This window comes from Siniperca chuatsi, linkage group LG12 (assembly GCF_020085105.1).
Source record: "Siniperca chuatsi isolate FFG_IHB_CAS linkage group LG12, ASM2008510v1, whole genome shotgun sequence".
Taxonomy (NCBI): domain Eukaryota; kingdom Metazoa; phylum Chordata; class Actinopteri; order Centrarchiformes; family Sinipercidae; genus Siniperca; species Siniperca chuatsi.
In genome coordinates, this window is record NC_058053.1 from 10515206 (window position 1) to 10532932 (window position 17727).

At 41.1% G+C, this 17727-nt stretch overlaps 1 protein-coding gene across 6 annotated transcripts in view; it reads right to left on the reverse strand.

Annotated features, from left to right (window-relative positions):
* epha3 (eph receptor A3) overlaps positions 1-17727 on the reverse strand; it is a 100716-nt gene that overhangs the window by 72199 nt on the left and 10790 nt on the right. For 4 of the 6 annotated variants that reach the window (XM_044216945.1, XM_044216950.1, XM_044216944.1 and 1 more), the window contains exons 3-4: positions 13031-13042; positions 11484-12144 (exon numbers count right to left, since the gene is read on the reverse strand). In XM_044216945.1, the coding sequence (XP_044072880.1) occupies positions 11484-12144; positions 13031-13042 (673 nt within the window). The remainder of the gene's footprint in view (positions 1-11483; positions 12145-13030; positions 13043-17727) is intronic. The other 2 variants (XM_044216947.1, XM_044216946.1) reach the window with 1 other exon arrangement.

The window sequence follows — 17727 nt, forward strand, 5'->3', positions numbered from 1 at the left end:
ATCGGTGACTCTTCATTGTGTGCACAGGCTAAGAAATAAGTTTGCTTGAGATGGTCACTTTATTTTGTGACTGGTCACACAACGGGTGTGTGTATTAGCGATGAGTGAATGGAGTCTACTTTCTTTGCAGTTAAAGAAGGTTAAGTTCTGCATAATTCATGGAAAATCTGTTTTTATTCTCAGCACTGTCCACTGCCTCCAAACCAACAGAGACAAATTAAGTCTCTTCAGCTGATGTAGATGCCCGAATAAGTTTTGGATCTGCCCTAGGGTCCCTCCCAGTCACCTGTGCCTTGTGCCTATGAGACATATTTACTCCAAAGTTCTCTTCATTGAGCTCAGTCACCAAGAGGGAAGCCAGCAACAACAAAAAGAAAGGTCATTCCAGCTGCTTGTCTCCACAGCATCATTTTTCCAGGCACAAGCTTGAGCTTACACTGGTGACTGAGGTCATATTTGATGGTCACAACAAAAATGTACTTGTTACTCAAAGACCTTTTGTGGTTTTGTGGCTCAACTCTCTCTTTACCATGGCTGCCCAATATAGCTGCTTCAACAAACGGGTGCTCACGTTATCCCTTTAACCCACACTTGTGAACAAAATCCAGGTAGCAGGTGCCTTACCAGAGTGCAACAGCCCACCTTCTTTTCTGTAGAGAACCATGGCCTCAGCCTCAAAGATGTTTACCTTCATCACACCTTTAATTGAACTGCAAAGTCAAGATCTTTGCTGCTGACATCTTGTTAAATGAATATTACAAACAGAAGGGTACAAGGTGAATCGTGGCCACAGTCTGATTCCCACCATAAACAAAGCTGACTTGATGTCAACATACTACTTTCAGTCTATAAAGTCCAAATAGATTGGAACAGCCCTAGTATCCCATACTGCTGGAGTGTTTCCTACAAGATACCTTGGGAAGCTTAGTCATAGTGTGCATGAAAAGAGTGCAATAGAAATTTGACAACCTTTGGACCTGTAACTGGACCTGAAAACTCAAGTGCAGCCTTTTCACAGCCTTTCATACCAATCCTTGAAGGTGCAGGATTTTTAAAACTCGCCCCTGACCAGGTTCCTTTGATCCATTCCAGCTTGTTCTGGGTCAAAAAAGGAACACTATTGACAGGCAGCCAGTCCATCCCAAGGCATTGCCAAATATCAAAATGTACATACATTTTGGAAACTCTGGAAATTGATGTCTAAATGGATCAATGTAGACAGGAGGACATTTGAATGTACAACTAGCCGAAGAAGGATTGGTTTGACAAACATAAATGAATGCACAGAACGAGTTAAAGCATATTTTAACTCCAGCATTAGAATATGTATGTGTGTGGGTGCAGGTGTGTGTGTGTGTGTGTTTCAGTGAGAAGCGGTTGCTGCTGTGGTAAGCACTTCGTCTTCCTTTCCTCACCTCTGCTCACTTCTGGTTTACTAATGACCTGTATATATTGACAGACATGTCTCTCACACTTATGTCGTGCACTTATTCTCTCTCTCTCTCTCTCTCTCTCTCTCTCTCTCTCTCACACACACACACATACACACACATACACACACATACACACACACACAAGCACACACAGATCCTGGAGGAACTCTGAAGCCTCACTTTCTGCAGACCTGATTAGGATGGAAGACACAAACAATAAAAACACCAAGGTTACCATAGCAAGGTCAACTACACACAAGCAGACACAGGTACAAGGAAATATACATATTCGAAAATACAAAGCATCCGAGGGTAAACCATGGATCAGCTGGGTAAGATTAGTTCCCAGCCTTTTTCGCTAAGGTTTCTGAAGCTTTCTGAGACCTACGACCATAAATATATACAGTGATATTTTGTATATAGTGATTTGCACATTGATTGAAAACACACAAAACCCGAAGTTGCATATACATATATCCATGGAAAAGTAAGGGTTGTGTCAAAAAATAAAATGAAATAAATATAAAACAATAAGGCTGATAAATTGCAGATGGTGGTGATGTGTAGTAAAGTACAGAACTAAGTTTTGATAAAATAAAAATCATGTGTTACATGTCTTATTTTATAACAATCAGTGGAGCCTCTGTATCACCATTACATTACATTGATTATTTAAAAAATAAAGGAATAAAAGACGTAAAGACAATGTAATATGCGCATGAATCACCCTTCACTCCTCCCAGCACCAAGTCAATATCCCATCATGTTAAGTTTGTGGGTGACTGCTTGGACTGGTTGTATTGATATGTGTCATATAATTTAGCATTAGAGCAAAGTGCTGTCAATGCAGAAAGTGAATAGATGAAAAATCTCCAAAAACAGTGTGAGTGACGGAGATTTCTTCTTGGACAGATGCGTGCAGCAGTTGTAACGTATCACTACATCAGTGGTTACTGTCTATATGGTAACTGGCTAAGGCCTCACTGCAAAATTACCACTAGATTTCAATGCTGTGCCCTCAAAAGTGTTAAAACAAACATTGCTGTCTTTGCTTGGCTGTCATTAAAGAGTGCACGGTTTGTTGAAACGAAAAGGTTGCTGTGCTGGCATCTGTGATGTAGCCGTGCAGCAATATCAGACAGCTGCTGGAAGACAAGACATTTATGTGGTGACGCTTGGGTTTTTCAAACGGAAATGACACTCAGAGGCCTCTCCTCACTGAACGCATCGCAGCTGCACAATGAGATGATGCTTCTGACAACTACTCACAGTGTCACTATACATGCCTACAGGATGTGTTTAGATAAGTGAGACGCTTGACAGCCGCAGCCCCTAGATGTGTCTGAGGTTGCAGCTGAGGGCTCTAACACATCTTCAGCACCAAGGACAGCACACATCACATATGATAAATTTACAGTAATAGGCCTATTTTATTCATGGGTTGTGATATAAGCTTACATTGAATTGTTTATAGTATTAGTCGTATTATGAATAAGAGTACTAGTATGACCAGGCTCCTTGACAGGCTATGACTGTATTCTATGGTGCTCCAATTTGCCTTTTTTGCAGTCATTTAAACTCCGTCCCCTGCTAAAGGTGAACATCAAAGCAATGCGCATGATAAAAGACAAAGTTGAGAAGTGAAACACAGCTAATAGTAGTAGAAAGTGGTAATAGAAAGTGAGAAGAAAAAAGGTAAAATGCAAATGAGCTGCTGATTATGCTGTAGAACATCCCCTAGAAGTAATTACAAAAATATTAATAAATAAATAAAAATAAATGATGAAGCTACATAATGTCTGCCCTACAAATTGTGTTTTTATAATCAGTTATTCAAAAGGAATGTTGTAATGTTTCATGTTTTCATCTGTTTTTTATGGAAAATAAATATAAAACTGGGAGGAATAAGACCCAGTGACGACTTTTATTAAATAGTGACCAAGAAAAGCAAAATATCTATTGACTTTCATAAATGTCACTGTTAGTTATTTTATCTTGTGACCTGTGCGTCTTCAAGCTGTGGTGAAAATCTTTTCATCAGCCAACTTACTGGAACATTTAACAGCAACGCACAAAGGAAGAGGATTACTGGAGCAATGCTGTAAAAAAAAACAAAAAAACAGACATGTCAGCCTCTGTGGATTTTGAATTGATAGTGGTAATGTCACAAATCACAAAACAGGCATTCTGCGCCAAAGAGTTTTCAGCGGGGGTCTATATCCCAGTGACAGCTTGCTTTCTTTCTCTCTTGCCGTCACCTCCTCCTTCTTCCACCCCCTCTCCAGCTTGCTCCCTCCCATCCATCAGGAACGACTCATCCTGTTCCACTCCCCCATTTCCCACCCCTGTTACATTACATGTGTATCCAAACATCCACTGTGTCTGTCAAACAGGACGTTTCCCGCGGTGTCCATCCCTCTGTCCTTGCCTGTCCACCAACACACGCTCACACACACACACACACACACACACACTAGTAATGTCAGGAGTCCCAAAGTGATCGTCTGTCAGTGTTAAGCCACACGCAGCGGCTTCATGTGTGGAAATGCAGAGAAGCACACACATAGTATACAGTATACAGAAAAATGACATGTGTGTTATTTGACATGTTTGTTTTTTTTGTGCGCACATACACATACTGCATGTGCACCATGTCTCTTTGTACAGTACACACACAAACCCACACATGTATACACACACGCACACAAAGACTGACCACTGTGAAGTGGTCCTGTCAACTGGCAGGGGCCTCTCCAACAAATAAACACCCCATCTATCCATCCCTCCATTTCTGTTTTAGGCCTCGATGTGTGTGTGTGTGTGTGTGTGTGCACGCATGTGGGTATATTTGTCTGTGTGTGTTCAGTTGAATTCCTGAGCCTGTGGTTACCAACAGCTTTGAAGTCCAAACAGCACCAGGGCCCGGGGTGACAGGCTTACCCGCCACCCCCAGCCTGCACTGGAAGGCCCATAAAGAGAAAAGCAAACAGGCAATAATACCCTGAATGAACAAACCTTTCCTGCATCTTTGGCTACAGCCTCCTCCTTGGCCCTGCATGCCAGAAACACACTCACACAGGCATACACGCACACATACACACTGACACTGCATCAGTATACTATTTGAGTGCACACAGAGATAAAGTAGACACTGATTTAAGAGCCACTGAGACACAAACAGACATACGCTCATGCAGCCTTTCAGTCTTCAAGTACAGCAATGGATGATCATATGAATGCACTCTTTCTCTCTCTCGTGCATGAAGGCACTCACGCTCTCTCTCACACACACACAGATGTGTATACACCATGGTGTCTCTAATTAATGCTATGCTCATTATCTCTCTCTCTCTCTCTCTCTCTCTCTCTCTCTCTCTCTCTCTCTCTCTCTCTCTCTCTCTCTCTCGTTCTGTCTGTCTTTCTCCCTCTCCCTTTTCTTCCCTCCAGTAAGATTTCCCTCCCGGCTGCTGTGTTGTGAAGTGGGAGTCAGTATGATTGCTGCAGGCTTTTTGGCATGCTTTAATTAGCACAGGGGTTTTTTCTGTTGTTTTTTTTGCACATCAAGGTTATGGTATATCCTCAAAAAGTCAAACAGTACTCGAGGGGCTCAAAATTTGGGCAGTGATGGAAACAGTATAAAATAAAAAAATGAACACAAATAGATTAGTTTGAACTGAGGATGCACTTCTAAACACAGTGAATCATACATTACTACATGCACACCTTTGTGTGTGAGTGCATGGATTCCCTTTTGCCCTATGTTCAGCCACAAAACAGTTGCTTACAAGTCAATTGGTATGGGTAAACGGCGCAAGATCCCATGCAACGTGACACATATGAGGTGATGAGGTGAATGTTGGCGATGTGGACTCTCAAAAAAATCCCTAAGAAATTCTTGAAAGGTTTCTGCCATCAACGTTCTCTGGAGAGAGCGCTCGGGGAAAAAAAGGATGAGTGTTTTTTTACATTCAGCTAATTTTGTATAGTGTAGTGTTAACATCGTGATTCGAGATCTCTCTCACTGGAGCACTCAATCCAGACCTTGTCCTTTCTTCCAGCCTCTCCTCTCCTTTTCAGCTCCAAAAAGGCCAAATGCCAGGCAGCACACAGCCAAAAGGCTGCAGCAGAGAAAGCCTCCACACTAAGCTAAACTGACAAGAGAGAAGGAGGCTGATGCAATGGAACACTTGTGTTAGAGCAGAGCCATGTACAGTATAACACTTCATTCACCCAAACAAACACACACACACACACACAGGACAACATGCACTGATGTGATTGCCTGGTTTGGCTTTGAAAATGTATGTGGCGGAAGTGTATGAGTTACACCCGCTCTCAACAACGACTGTAGCTGTGCCCCTCAACAAGAAACAGAACACCCAACAGTAACAGGCTATTGTTATACTATACAAAACTGTGCAGCTCCTATTGTGAATGTGTGCAACTTTAGTATGTAGTAGTGTGATGTGTAGCAGGGTACTGTTGGGAAAAGGAACAATGGCTCAGAGGACTCTGGAAAAAAAACCTGGAAAAGTAAAGGCTACAACACACAGATGCACACACAGAGAAACACATGTACAGTACATGCAAAATCATATTTGGTAACAAAAGGAGACAAGAAAAGAAACTGTGATGTATATTAGCCTGTTGCTGGATAAGAAATACTGTCATTGTAATTTAGGGGATGGGATTTTGTGTGTGTGTGTGTGTGTGTGTGTGTGTGTGTGTGTGTGGAACTGACATATTCTTGTGGAGAGCCGGGCAGTTATATAATGGCCAACACAAACAAACAGAGTCCTTCCAAGGGACCAGAGGAGAGCCAATAGCTCCATGAATTCACAGCACTCAGCCTCAACAGTCTGGCAGAAAAAATATACAAAAAAATACAGTACAAAAAACAATGTTGGTGATGAGAAAAATAAGAAGGAAAATGTAAGCATGACCGTGGGACTTCTACAGTGCTGCTGGATCTCTTCTGCTTTTGTTAATTGGCCTGAATGGGTATTCGATAAATAAACATTTGAAAGAGAAACCAAAACCAAAATGTTTTTCATTGATTCTTCTCAAGATAGAAGACCACATGTATGGCACATATATGGCATACAAAATTATTTGAATCCCACCTTGAATCCCTTAAAGACATTGCGTATAACTAAAAAACTAAAAATGCCACTAACAAATTAATAGTTTTAAAATCAAAGGTTTACTTGGATAGCAGAAGTGTCTTTTTTAATAATCAGTAGATTGCATTAAAGGATTTCTAAGGGGCAGAGAAACTCAAAACAATCTCACAAAAACAAGCAAAAACAGAGCAACACTGGCATCCCATTGGAGTCCTCTATTATCTTGCTTCTTGATGAATGTATGCTCAATATTTACTGGTATTTTAGCTCTGGTGTGGTCTGACCACTCCACCACCATTTTGCATCAACCCTAGGGACAGCAAACCAAAACAATACGATGAAATAATGATAGAGACTCAGTGGGATTGGCATTATTAGCAACCCCAATGACATTACAGGGAGTCATTTGATTCACTGTTGAAGCTGAATACAGCTTTGCTTAAAATCGAATGACAAAATGGATGCTGAGTCATTTCAGAGACCTAGTATTTCATCAGTCAGGTCGATGTAGGTTTGCGTGACAAAGTCTATGAAAGATGTATAATGTGTCTGCTTGAAAGCCAAGCATGTCTGTGCATGAGGGCAGCAGCTAAATCACTTAAGCGAGAGACTGGAGAGTGATTTAAAACATTCGACATGAGATGGACAGCAGGGTTTGAACCAGCAGCCAAGACCATCAGCCACCTGGGTGAGCAAAGAGAGAGGGAAGAACGAGAAGTAGTAAACAAGGAGAAAAAGGCCTTGTTATTTGTAAATGCTGAGATCATTTTAGAACATGTATCATCAGTGCAAAATGATCCATTAGAAATCATAGAAATCTTAACTTTATAGTGGCTTAAAACGTGGTGTGCTTTTTCCCTCTTCTTCCACTTATAATAAGATATGGTAAGTAATCCAGGCAAGTCCAGCAACTCAGGCTTAAGTAGGCTTGAGTATATGTGTCCCTGTGTCTGTGTATATGGATTTACTGTATATGTTTAATTATAATAAACATTATGGTGCTGGCAAGTTTGAGGATTGTGTGTCTTGATAAATCCGGTATGAATGTAATCCTGGTTCTCCCCTCAATGTACAGCAGAACAGCTGCTTCCATTTGCAACACACACATACATACACACACACACAAACTCGACAGACAGACATCCGTTTGCTGTTTTAGGATCAAATTAGGGTTGCAGGAATTTCACACTGATGGTAGATAGGAGTTAGTTCACCTGCTCCAGTCTGTTCTAATGACAGATGAAAGACTGACTTAGCAAGATTAGATCTGGCCTTACATTCTCTGTGGAAAGGCCGAAGCCTGCTCACAAAACATACTGTAATCCAGATGATGACGGACACGTCCATTCACCTCGCGCAAACTCCACATCCACTCACTGCATTTCTCCCTGACAAAAGATCCGATGACATCTTCTGCCCTGATATGGATGATGAAATTTCAAAATATGCTCACAGCAATAGACACTGCATCCTGTAAAATATGTAATGACAAACATTCATTGCAGCCATCAGCCACACACATACATGCATTCACACTCTCATAACAGTAACTCACACATGGTGTCCCATTGTCAAAGCCAGACAGAATTCATGTGTTCTTTTGAAGGCGCCACTGAAAAAACATCCTTGCTTTCACAAACATCTCAGGCTATACACACAAACACACCCACGTGCGCACACACACACACACACACACACAAATACACACAGCCAAGCAAGATAATCACAGTCTATAACCAGAGAGCATTCTATTAAAGCCCTTAAACACACTTTGGAGTCTGTATAAACAAAGACAACTGCTCTCATACTCTCTCTCTCTTCCTCTCTCACTCACACGCGCACACACACACACACACACACTCACAGAATATAGATTTAGATAAGTTGAAGATGCTGCTTCAAGGCGTTTGGTCAAAGAAAACAAAGCATGAAATATTCAGCGAAGGTGCTCCATCCACATCTGACTCAGAGCTAACAGTCAAAGCCAACAACACTCAATCCAAACATCTCACTCTGGGTCTTAAATCTATCTAAATGCCGCTGTCTGACAGCGTGTGTGTTCAATTACTAGATTATTCATTTGTGGTCTTAGCAAAACAATTTTTATGTTTGTTTATTTTAGAGAGACAACAATGTGGGGAAACATATCCAACTTTAAAATGTATGTTTTCTTTCCATGTACAGCGTACAGCCAATTTATTAATGAATCAGCAACCAAACTCTTTCTGGAGTCATGGGATGAAATATGAGCAAGTGGATTTTGGGACCCAATTTGTGTCTATTTGTAGGTCTGTGACATGTAAATACTTGAGAAACCACTGTTTAGACATCTGATTTATTCTGTTTTATCTGGCAGTCGCACTGTAAATATGTTTTCATCTTTTTCGCTATCTGTCTGTACGGTGACCTAACCCCATGCACTCATCTATCTGTTAACACAGAGGGCCTGAAAAGCAGGCTGCGCGCTGGGGCCCCCGACGGCTGCATGCGGGGGCTGTGGGGGCCTGTTGGTGCAGCTGTCCCACTCCAGGGTAACATAAGACCTTATTAGAGTCCATTAGACCTCTCTGAAACCAATAAGAGATTGTCAAATACATCCAAACATTCACACAATTCACAGAGAGACAGGAAGTGAAAGGAGGGTGGTAGGAAGGGGGACAGGGGTCTGTCATTGTCTACATAATGTCCCATTCTTGCATCTACAACTTTTGTCACTTCAGATTTGGGGGGAAAGACGAAATTTATGGATTGAAGCTGCTACAACAAAATAGTGTTTTTTTTTTCCTTTTAATTTATTAATTGCAGTAGACATGGCACACTTCCAATTGAGAGCTATTCTAATGACTTTAAATGTCTTCAACACCACTTTTCTTGAAAAAAATGTTTTCCTATAATTTTATGTCTCCCCCAGTTTGTTTACATTTTGTACATATAAGGTTTTCATCTGACAGCTGCGACAAAGTTTCTCCTCGCATCTGGACAGTCAGACAGGCTCGTCTGGACTCCACAGCCCCAGAAAAAGAGCTTCCCTAACCTGACAGCAGGGGCTTGACCTGGTAGACTGCCTTTGATCTTTAATTAACACTGGGCATGGCTCTGGAGAGGACATAGTTAATGAACACAGGAGCATTTAGGACCAGCTACAATAACTAGGACTAAGAGAGCTAAAGAAAGACTGCTTTTTCTTCAACCTTCCAATACTGTTTTAACTTTAAAGTCATTGTGGAACAGCCGCAGTGCAGAGGTAGCTGCTTGCAAACAGATGCTGTGTTTGGCTTCTTAAGCAGAGTGAGGAGCTCGCTGAAAGTGAGAAAAGAAGAGCACATCTAGTTCAACATAGAACACAGACACCAGCCACAACAAGGTGGGGTTTCATGGCACATGCAGCTGGAGCTTCTCTCTCTTTGACCAAAGCCACTGTGAGCCGTTTTCTCTTTGACATGGTCAAATTAATTATACAGCAACATAAACCAGTGGAGCACAATGTGATCAAGCACTCCTATTGATATTTTACATTATACTATAATATATATGTATATATATATATATATATATATATATATACATATATATATATATCCTGTGCTGTGCTTGTATTTGCGGCAATACAAAATCGTGGGACAGTATGAAAACACTATTATGGAGCTGCTGCAACTGTAACTGATGAAAGCTGTTACACTAGCCGCAGAAGCCACACACTGGAAATTTCATTCTGCAAAATTATCTAGTTATGTTTTGTCTGTGCGAATACATGCAACCCCTTCATAAAGAAGAAGAAGAAAAGGTTAATATGAAAAAATAAACATACTTTTGGGAAGGGAATAACCCATTACACTGTGAATTATAATCAGACTGGGATGTTATGTGCTGACATTTAAGGCTCAAAATGGCATTTAACCTTTGAACCCACTGGTTTCTTGATCACAAAAGGGATATTAAAGTTTTGCTGAGGTGAAATTAAGTGAAATTAAGAGGAACAAGGACAGTTAAAGGGCAATTACAATCAATTAACAAGTTGTCTGGAGTCTGTCTGCTAGTAAAACCTTTAGGTATATGATGTGTCTGTCCAATTCTGTAGCACCAGGAGTCAAAAACATCTTTAGTGACTTATATCATTATGACATTTTGATTCTTTCCAATAACCAACTGGCAACAACTCAAATCCCTGCAAAACATGTGTGATGATGATGTCGCAGACAGTCTGAAAATGGAAGTCAGGCAGCCAGACGTATACTTTTTGACTTTTGTAACCACCTCCAAGGGGACAACCGACATTGGGGTGAGATCAAGTATCTCCAGACTCCAATGTCTATCCACTCGTGTCTCCACCAACACCCACAACCATCACCACAACTATTCCATCATTCACCATCCACTCCAGCCCACTCCTTTCTTCTGTGTTATCAGTCCCATGCTTGGTACTCTGGTTAAGATCTTCCCATAGCTAATGATGTGTCACAGAGAATATTACTATTGGACTAATGCATGCTGCACCCTGTAGCTCAAAGACCTGGATAACACATCACACACATGCATGGAAATATATATGTACAACTATCAACCAACATTCTGGGATTCTTGGGTTCTTTTGAAGGCATCACACATACAGAATGACAAACATACACACATATGTATACAGAAAGGTTGGGCATACAACATTAAAGTTCTGGGCTGACAGATATGAAGTGTGACAGTGTTCTCATCAAACACTTTGCACACTTTGCAGAAATTGGCAAACTTTGCATTGTATCACACAGTATTTTAAACGAGGACAGGCAAAAAAGATACATCTGATTTTTTAGGCTGCAGGTTCCAAGATGGGATAGGCGTAGAAGAGAAATGAGAGATTATATAAGAAGAAACATAATACACAAAGTATGAGAGAAGTGAGAAATCAAATACATGACTGAAAGAAAAGCTGTCTTACTTTGGCAGGTGTTGCTTCTCTCCTCGTACCCCGGGTTACATAGACACTTCCCAATAGGCACGAGCCACTCCCCCTCTGTGCTGCAGTACATTCGTGGAGGCTCCTCCTCTTTGGAGTGATTGACACATGAGCCTTTGACCTCCACCAGCGACTGGGAGTCCATGGGCACCGTATCAGGGAAGGAGGCCAGATTCCTCACAGTGTACGGGCACTTCTTAAAGTAAACCCTCACTGAAACTAAAGCTACGCAGGCTCCCACGTCCTGGAACGCCAGGTAGAAGCCCTTCTTGGTCATTGGACCCACCTCGCGCACCTCAGTGTTCAGCTTGAGAATTCGATCGCCGAGGTCCATTTGGGTGAAACTCTCATCAGCGGCGATGGTGTCAATCTTAGAGAACTGGTGCTCTCTGAAGTGGCTGCCCTGGTCATCATCTGTCTCCAGATAGAGGAGGTTGAAGGTCTCCTTGCAGGTGCCCAAGACCAACGGGATGGAGTTGCAGTCCCTCAGGGTGAACTTCAGTTCCACGTAGATCTTCTGGGCTGACTGGCGAGGGATCCAGTTGGTGCGAAGCCAGTTGTTCTGGCTGTACTCCATCACGTTGCAGACCTGGAAGGTCCTGATGGGAGTGTAGTGCTCATCCACCCCACTGATCTCCTCCCACTGAAAAAGATGGAGAGAGGGAGAGGTGGAGGAGATAAACAGAGGGAGACGAGAAGGAGTAACAGACAAGAGAGACAGAGAACCAAATGCAAGGGAAAAAAGGGGACAAATTTAAGGTAAAAAGAGAAAAGGGAGGGATGCAAAGGAGAGGATAGTGGAAGAAGCAGACAGAGTCATAAGGAAAGGTGGAATGAAGAAAGTGATAGAAAAGATTTGGTAAAAAGATTTGAAGATAAGAGGAAAAATAATGGAGGCAGATTGCAAGCGGATAGAGGTAAAATAGGGTTTGGGGTCAAAATAGAAGAAAAAAGGAAAGTTGAAGAGGAGGGGATCGGAAAGAGGGAATTTGGAGTCAGAGAAGAAGGAAGAAAGAGGAAAGGAGGGGAAGATAGAGAGAAAAATAAAGTTATCTCCACCCTGTAAGTATTTACAGATGAATTATTTAGTCAGATTCACTCTTGCTGAATACTAAGCATCTAATAAACACCTAAGGGTGAAAAATCACACTACCAGATCTCTTGTAAATTACTCAAATTAATTAAAAGCAAACTTGCTGCCTCAACCAAATTTTCTAGATTAGGCCACTGTGAAAATATCTCAGAGAAAAACCATGAAGTGTGATTTCCCATCTCAATCCTACAAAATGTTGTGTGAAGCTGCTTAATTACTGTTAAATATTAGCAAAATCTTATAGTGTTTTTTTCCACCCTTATACTAACAGGTTTTTTTTCTCTACAAGTGAGGACTTTCAAGCTGCAGTCTTGGTTATTTGCATCACAGTACTACTGCTACTCAAGGAAACGTGCTGAATCCACTATGAAACAAAAGAAGCTACGACGTATAGACAGATGTAAGTGTATACCAGGAACGTTCGTGTCTATCTTACATTTTCCCTCCACTGGGAGAAAGCAATGAGAGGAGAGGAGAAAAAAGAAAGCGGGGTCATTCCTTTTGAATTCAACACAGCGGGAAGACTCATTGATCATGTGCTTTGGCTTCGCTGTCCAGGCAAATCAACACTGAATGAGCGTTGATGAATGGGCAAACACCTGAAACACTGGGCTCATTGTGGTTAAAATGACAGTCATTAGAATGAATGGGCTTAAATGTGTAAATGGATGCATTTTCTATTTCTTTCTTTCCTTGAAATTCAGAATGGATGTATGCCTGAATGAGCAGAGAGACAGAGAAATAGAAACACAAGTGGAAACTGAATTATCGCTCCTTTCACACAAGCATTAATGGAAACGTAAACCCACACACACATATACATTCACATAAGGCTCATGTGAAGTGTTTAAAGTCCCATAGCAGGCAGACACAGCAGGTGCTTTCAGCCTGAACACAGAAATTAATGACGAGTGAAGAAAGTCTAGGTTCTCTATTACATGTTTTTGTGTGCCTGTGTGTGCGTGTGAGTGGGTGTAAAGCATATCTATGAGTGTCTGGTGTTCAAGGAGCTCTGAGGCTGAAGGATGGCCACTTGCTTTTCATCTCACAGTAAAGTTAATGAAACACCCCTGAGAGAGCAGGAGAGAATAAGGAAGAGGGAGCGGGAAAGAAAAGTAGAGAAAGTCAAAGAGATAGAGCTGAAAAATAGCAATAGCAAGAATGAAGGAGAGATAAAGTGAGAGGAAAATTGAGGAGAGAGATTCCATTGGTGTTTAGTCTCCCCCGTCATGCTTTCCTTGGCGTCACCTCATTCATCAGATTGTAGTCCATGCTCTCTATAGGTCCAACAATAACAGAGGAAAGTAGATAGAATTGAGTGGGGCTAAATATTAAGAGGTAAAGCTAAACTTAACATTTCACCTCACTTTACCCATGAGTTTAAAAGCTTGACGTAACATATATGTAGAACTAATAATGTGATGACATGCAAAAAGGTTTGATGACAGACAATGACATAACAGAAAGCAGAGGGAAGAAAAGATCTGTAACTATGATGATGATGATGATTCTGGTGACATTATGTTTGATAAGACAATGTACTTACTTGAACACACTGAAAAGGAACTACTCTACTTCAGCTTTATTTATTTGTTTTCCCGTCATAGTTATACACTATCTACCTGTCTTTCTGTCAGGATTGAAAGAAGCACAACTGGGAATCTAACTTTTTTGTGCAAATGTGATCTGTCACTGCTGTTGGTTAAAAATACTCAGTAGAAATACCACCTGCTAAAAGTACTCAATACAGAAATATACAGGTTCATATTCTGTCCAAAAATACATGAAAATAGACCACTTGTGTCAATTGACGTTTTAACGAAAGTATCTGTAAAGTAGCAAAACATTCGGATTTCATTTGTTGTCCCTATACATCTGTTTGTGGCATTGTAGCGTAAAGCATGATGAATGTTTATGGTTATGTTTAGAACCTCAAAGCACTTGGTTATGATTAGAGAAAGATCTTGTCTTGGTTAGATATTTTAAAAGTCAATGCTGACTTGAAACAGTGGACAGGATATGTTTACTTTTTCTATATTTGCCCAAAACCACAGTCGTTTCCTAACCTTAACCAAAGTGTTTTAGTAGCTTAAACAAGATCATAGTACTTCCTTAAAAAAGAAAAACAAGATTGTCAGTGAAAATAATCCAGGCAACAATTACATTTCCTCCAAAATGTATTTGGCAAAACAATTTTAATGTAATTTGAAGACAAGGTTGTTTGTCCATCTTTGCATCTATGAGAAAATGTACAAGTTGTAGCTTATTGTTATAACACAACAGTGGTAAACAACAATGTGGCCATGTAAAATATAAAGAGCACACAGCATGTACAGTATTGGACGTCTGGCTCTGTACCTTTCTTTCTACCTCTCTACGATCTGCCATCTAAAGAAAAACTAAAGAAGATGTAGTAAATGTAAATGGAGCAGACTTGAGTTTCTACTCTGGATTGTGCCTACCCTGTCTCGTTGCTTCGAGCTTCTCCACGTATTGAGAAAACAATTGTTACATTTCCTTGTGCCATATTTCATTTTCAGTAAGCTGGTAAAAGTGGTTTCTAACAGAACAAGTGGTCTGAAAGTGGAGGGCACAGTGTGTGTGTGTGTGTGTGTGTGTGTGTACACACACTATGTATGCATTACATATGCCATATTAAGTGTTTGTGTGTGTTTGTGAATATGAACGATGTTCCACTTTCTTCCTGTGTATGAGCATGTTGTGTGTGTCTGCATTCATTTTTCTTCCTGTATGTGTGTGTGCATGTTACTTAATGTTTGTAAGCAGATGTCTGTGTGAGCTGCAGGCTTTATGTCTTATCCTTTTATGTACTTTCATGTCCACCGCTATGATGCAAACTGGGCTAAATCTAAAGCGACGGCGAGTGATGGCTCTCCGCTTTTAAGCTGTCTTTGGGAGGGGTCTGAAGTTTGCCGAACGCAAACACGCACAAGGTTCAAAATCAAACCCAGGTGTGTGTATGCGTCTGTATGTATGTATGTGTGTTGGGTGTGCTATATCCTTTTCCAGAGAAACTGATTTGACTTGAGCAGGTCTCTGCCAAAGTAAATGAGACCTCCGCTATGATGTGAGGATCCCACTCTGGAGGATAGCGTCTATTACATGGAGCTACCCTCCTCCTCTTCCCCATCCCCAAACATTACATCATAAGAATGATCTCCTCCAACCTTGACTCACTTCCCTGGGTTAGTTAGCTAAAGCTTGTTTTCTGTCCTTCACTTGACAAGGAGGAAGAGAGAGTGAGGAAATATATAGAGAATGTCTCAACATAATTATTCAGAAAAGCATTTGTTAGGAGATAGTGATGTGCTCTATGGTTCGCTGGAGGCATCACTTGTATGGAATAAAATGGCACTACATACTACAGCACCCATGAGTCTGCAGTCACTGCTATGTAGCCACTACTACTTCTCGCTTTCTGCAATAGCATGAAGCTCTGCCACCAGCAGAGGAAACTCCCACAGTGAATTTTAGCAAACTGTTCGTATGTCAACCAGGATAAATAAAGTTCTAAAGTGAGCAGCCACCCCCTTGTTTCTCTCCAGGGGGGCGTAACTCCCCTCTCCCTACCCTCTAATTGATATATAACAACACTAGGACCCTACACCAGTCCTTGTGACCTCTGACCTCGACCCCTGATGGTCACAGTTGGGCACAGCTTGGTGTGATCTTACCCCCAGTTTCTCTGATCTGTGCTGTAGGTAGGTAAAGCAGCTAAAGGGACAGTAAAATGGAGTGTGGTAACTTGATCCGCTCATGACATTACAACTACGGCAACAGGCACGTCTCAGAGTCACCGAGTCAGCATACCAGTTCACCCACATCAAAGACATGCAGGTCAATGGGAGTTAAATGACCAGTATATGGGCCAGTATAGGGTAACGACGCATTCATACAAGGCTAGTTGTGTTTTAGGAAACAAGAATGAGAATGAGCATCCTCTATTCCAAGGTTTAACAATAATGGCTTTATTTTTTTGTAGACAGTGTCAATGATGGGGGTGGGTTGCAACCTAATAACCTTTGTTTTCTGTCCTACAGGACTCTATTCTAAGTATATCACTCTGTCAGCAATTAATTTTGGATAGGAATGATGGCCAAATCTCCAGCTTAATAATGATTACTATAGTAATAAGATCCACGTAAAATAAAATTAAAATTTGAATTTAATGAAGGGGAGTCATGTCAAAATACATTATACGACATAATAATATAAAAGAGTTGAGATTTTTTATATTTATTACTTCATTTTTAAGTGTTAAAATAGCCTATTTGTAATCTTTTTGGGACAGGGAATTATTAAATAGGACTTAATAATAAAAATCCTGATCATATATAGTCTATTCCTTCCTAGTCTGTCCCTTATACTGCTACAGCTGGAGAGTGGTGAATCTAAAAACTGGAGCGTCCACAACAAGTGCGGATCCAACTTACATTTTGGGCTCCATGGAGGTCAGTGGGGTCACAGACACGACAACTGCAGCATATCTGTCAGAGGACATTTCATCAGCCGGTCTTACCAAAGGGAAACCTGAATACACCTTCTCTCCTTCCCCCTGTTTTTGAACAGTGGAAAGCCTTGCCCTGCTAATCCTTGTTAATGCTTTGCTCAAGGACACATCAGCAACATTATTGCTGAAGGATGCTGGAAACAATTAATTTTCAATCAATTTCAAAGAACCACAGTGACACTGGTAAGAGATCTGTTAATTTGTTATTCATGGCTTTTAAAATTATGCTAAAGTCTAATAATTTTTTATTGTTTTGGAGAATATGCATGTACAACTGGGGTGTATTTCTTGTACTAATGGGTGTATTTGATATCATTTTGAAAATGTTGTCATGCTGTATACTTGTTCTCACTCACAGGGTTTGCATCAGCTGGTCTTACCAGGAAGAAAGCAGCTATAACACACTCTATACTTCCTCCTCTTCCTCCTCCTCCCTGGTCCCTTGCCTTGCCCTGCTAATCCTCGTTTATGGATAGGCTTTTCTCTGTCCTCTCTCTCTTTCTGGGAGGAGGGGGTGGGTGTTTTATGCTGGTCAGGCTGATTTCTCAGATGGGGTGGCAGCAGTGCATAGGGGGCTTTAAGGCGGTGGGTGACTAAAGAAG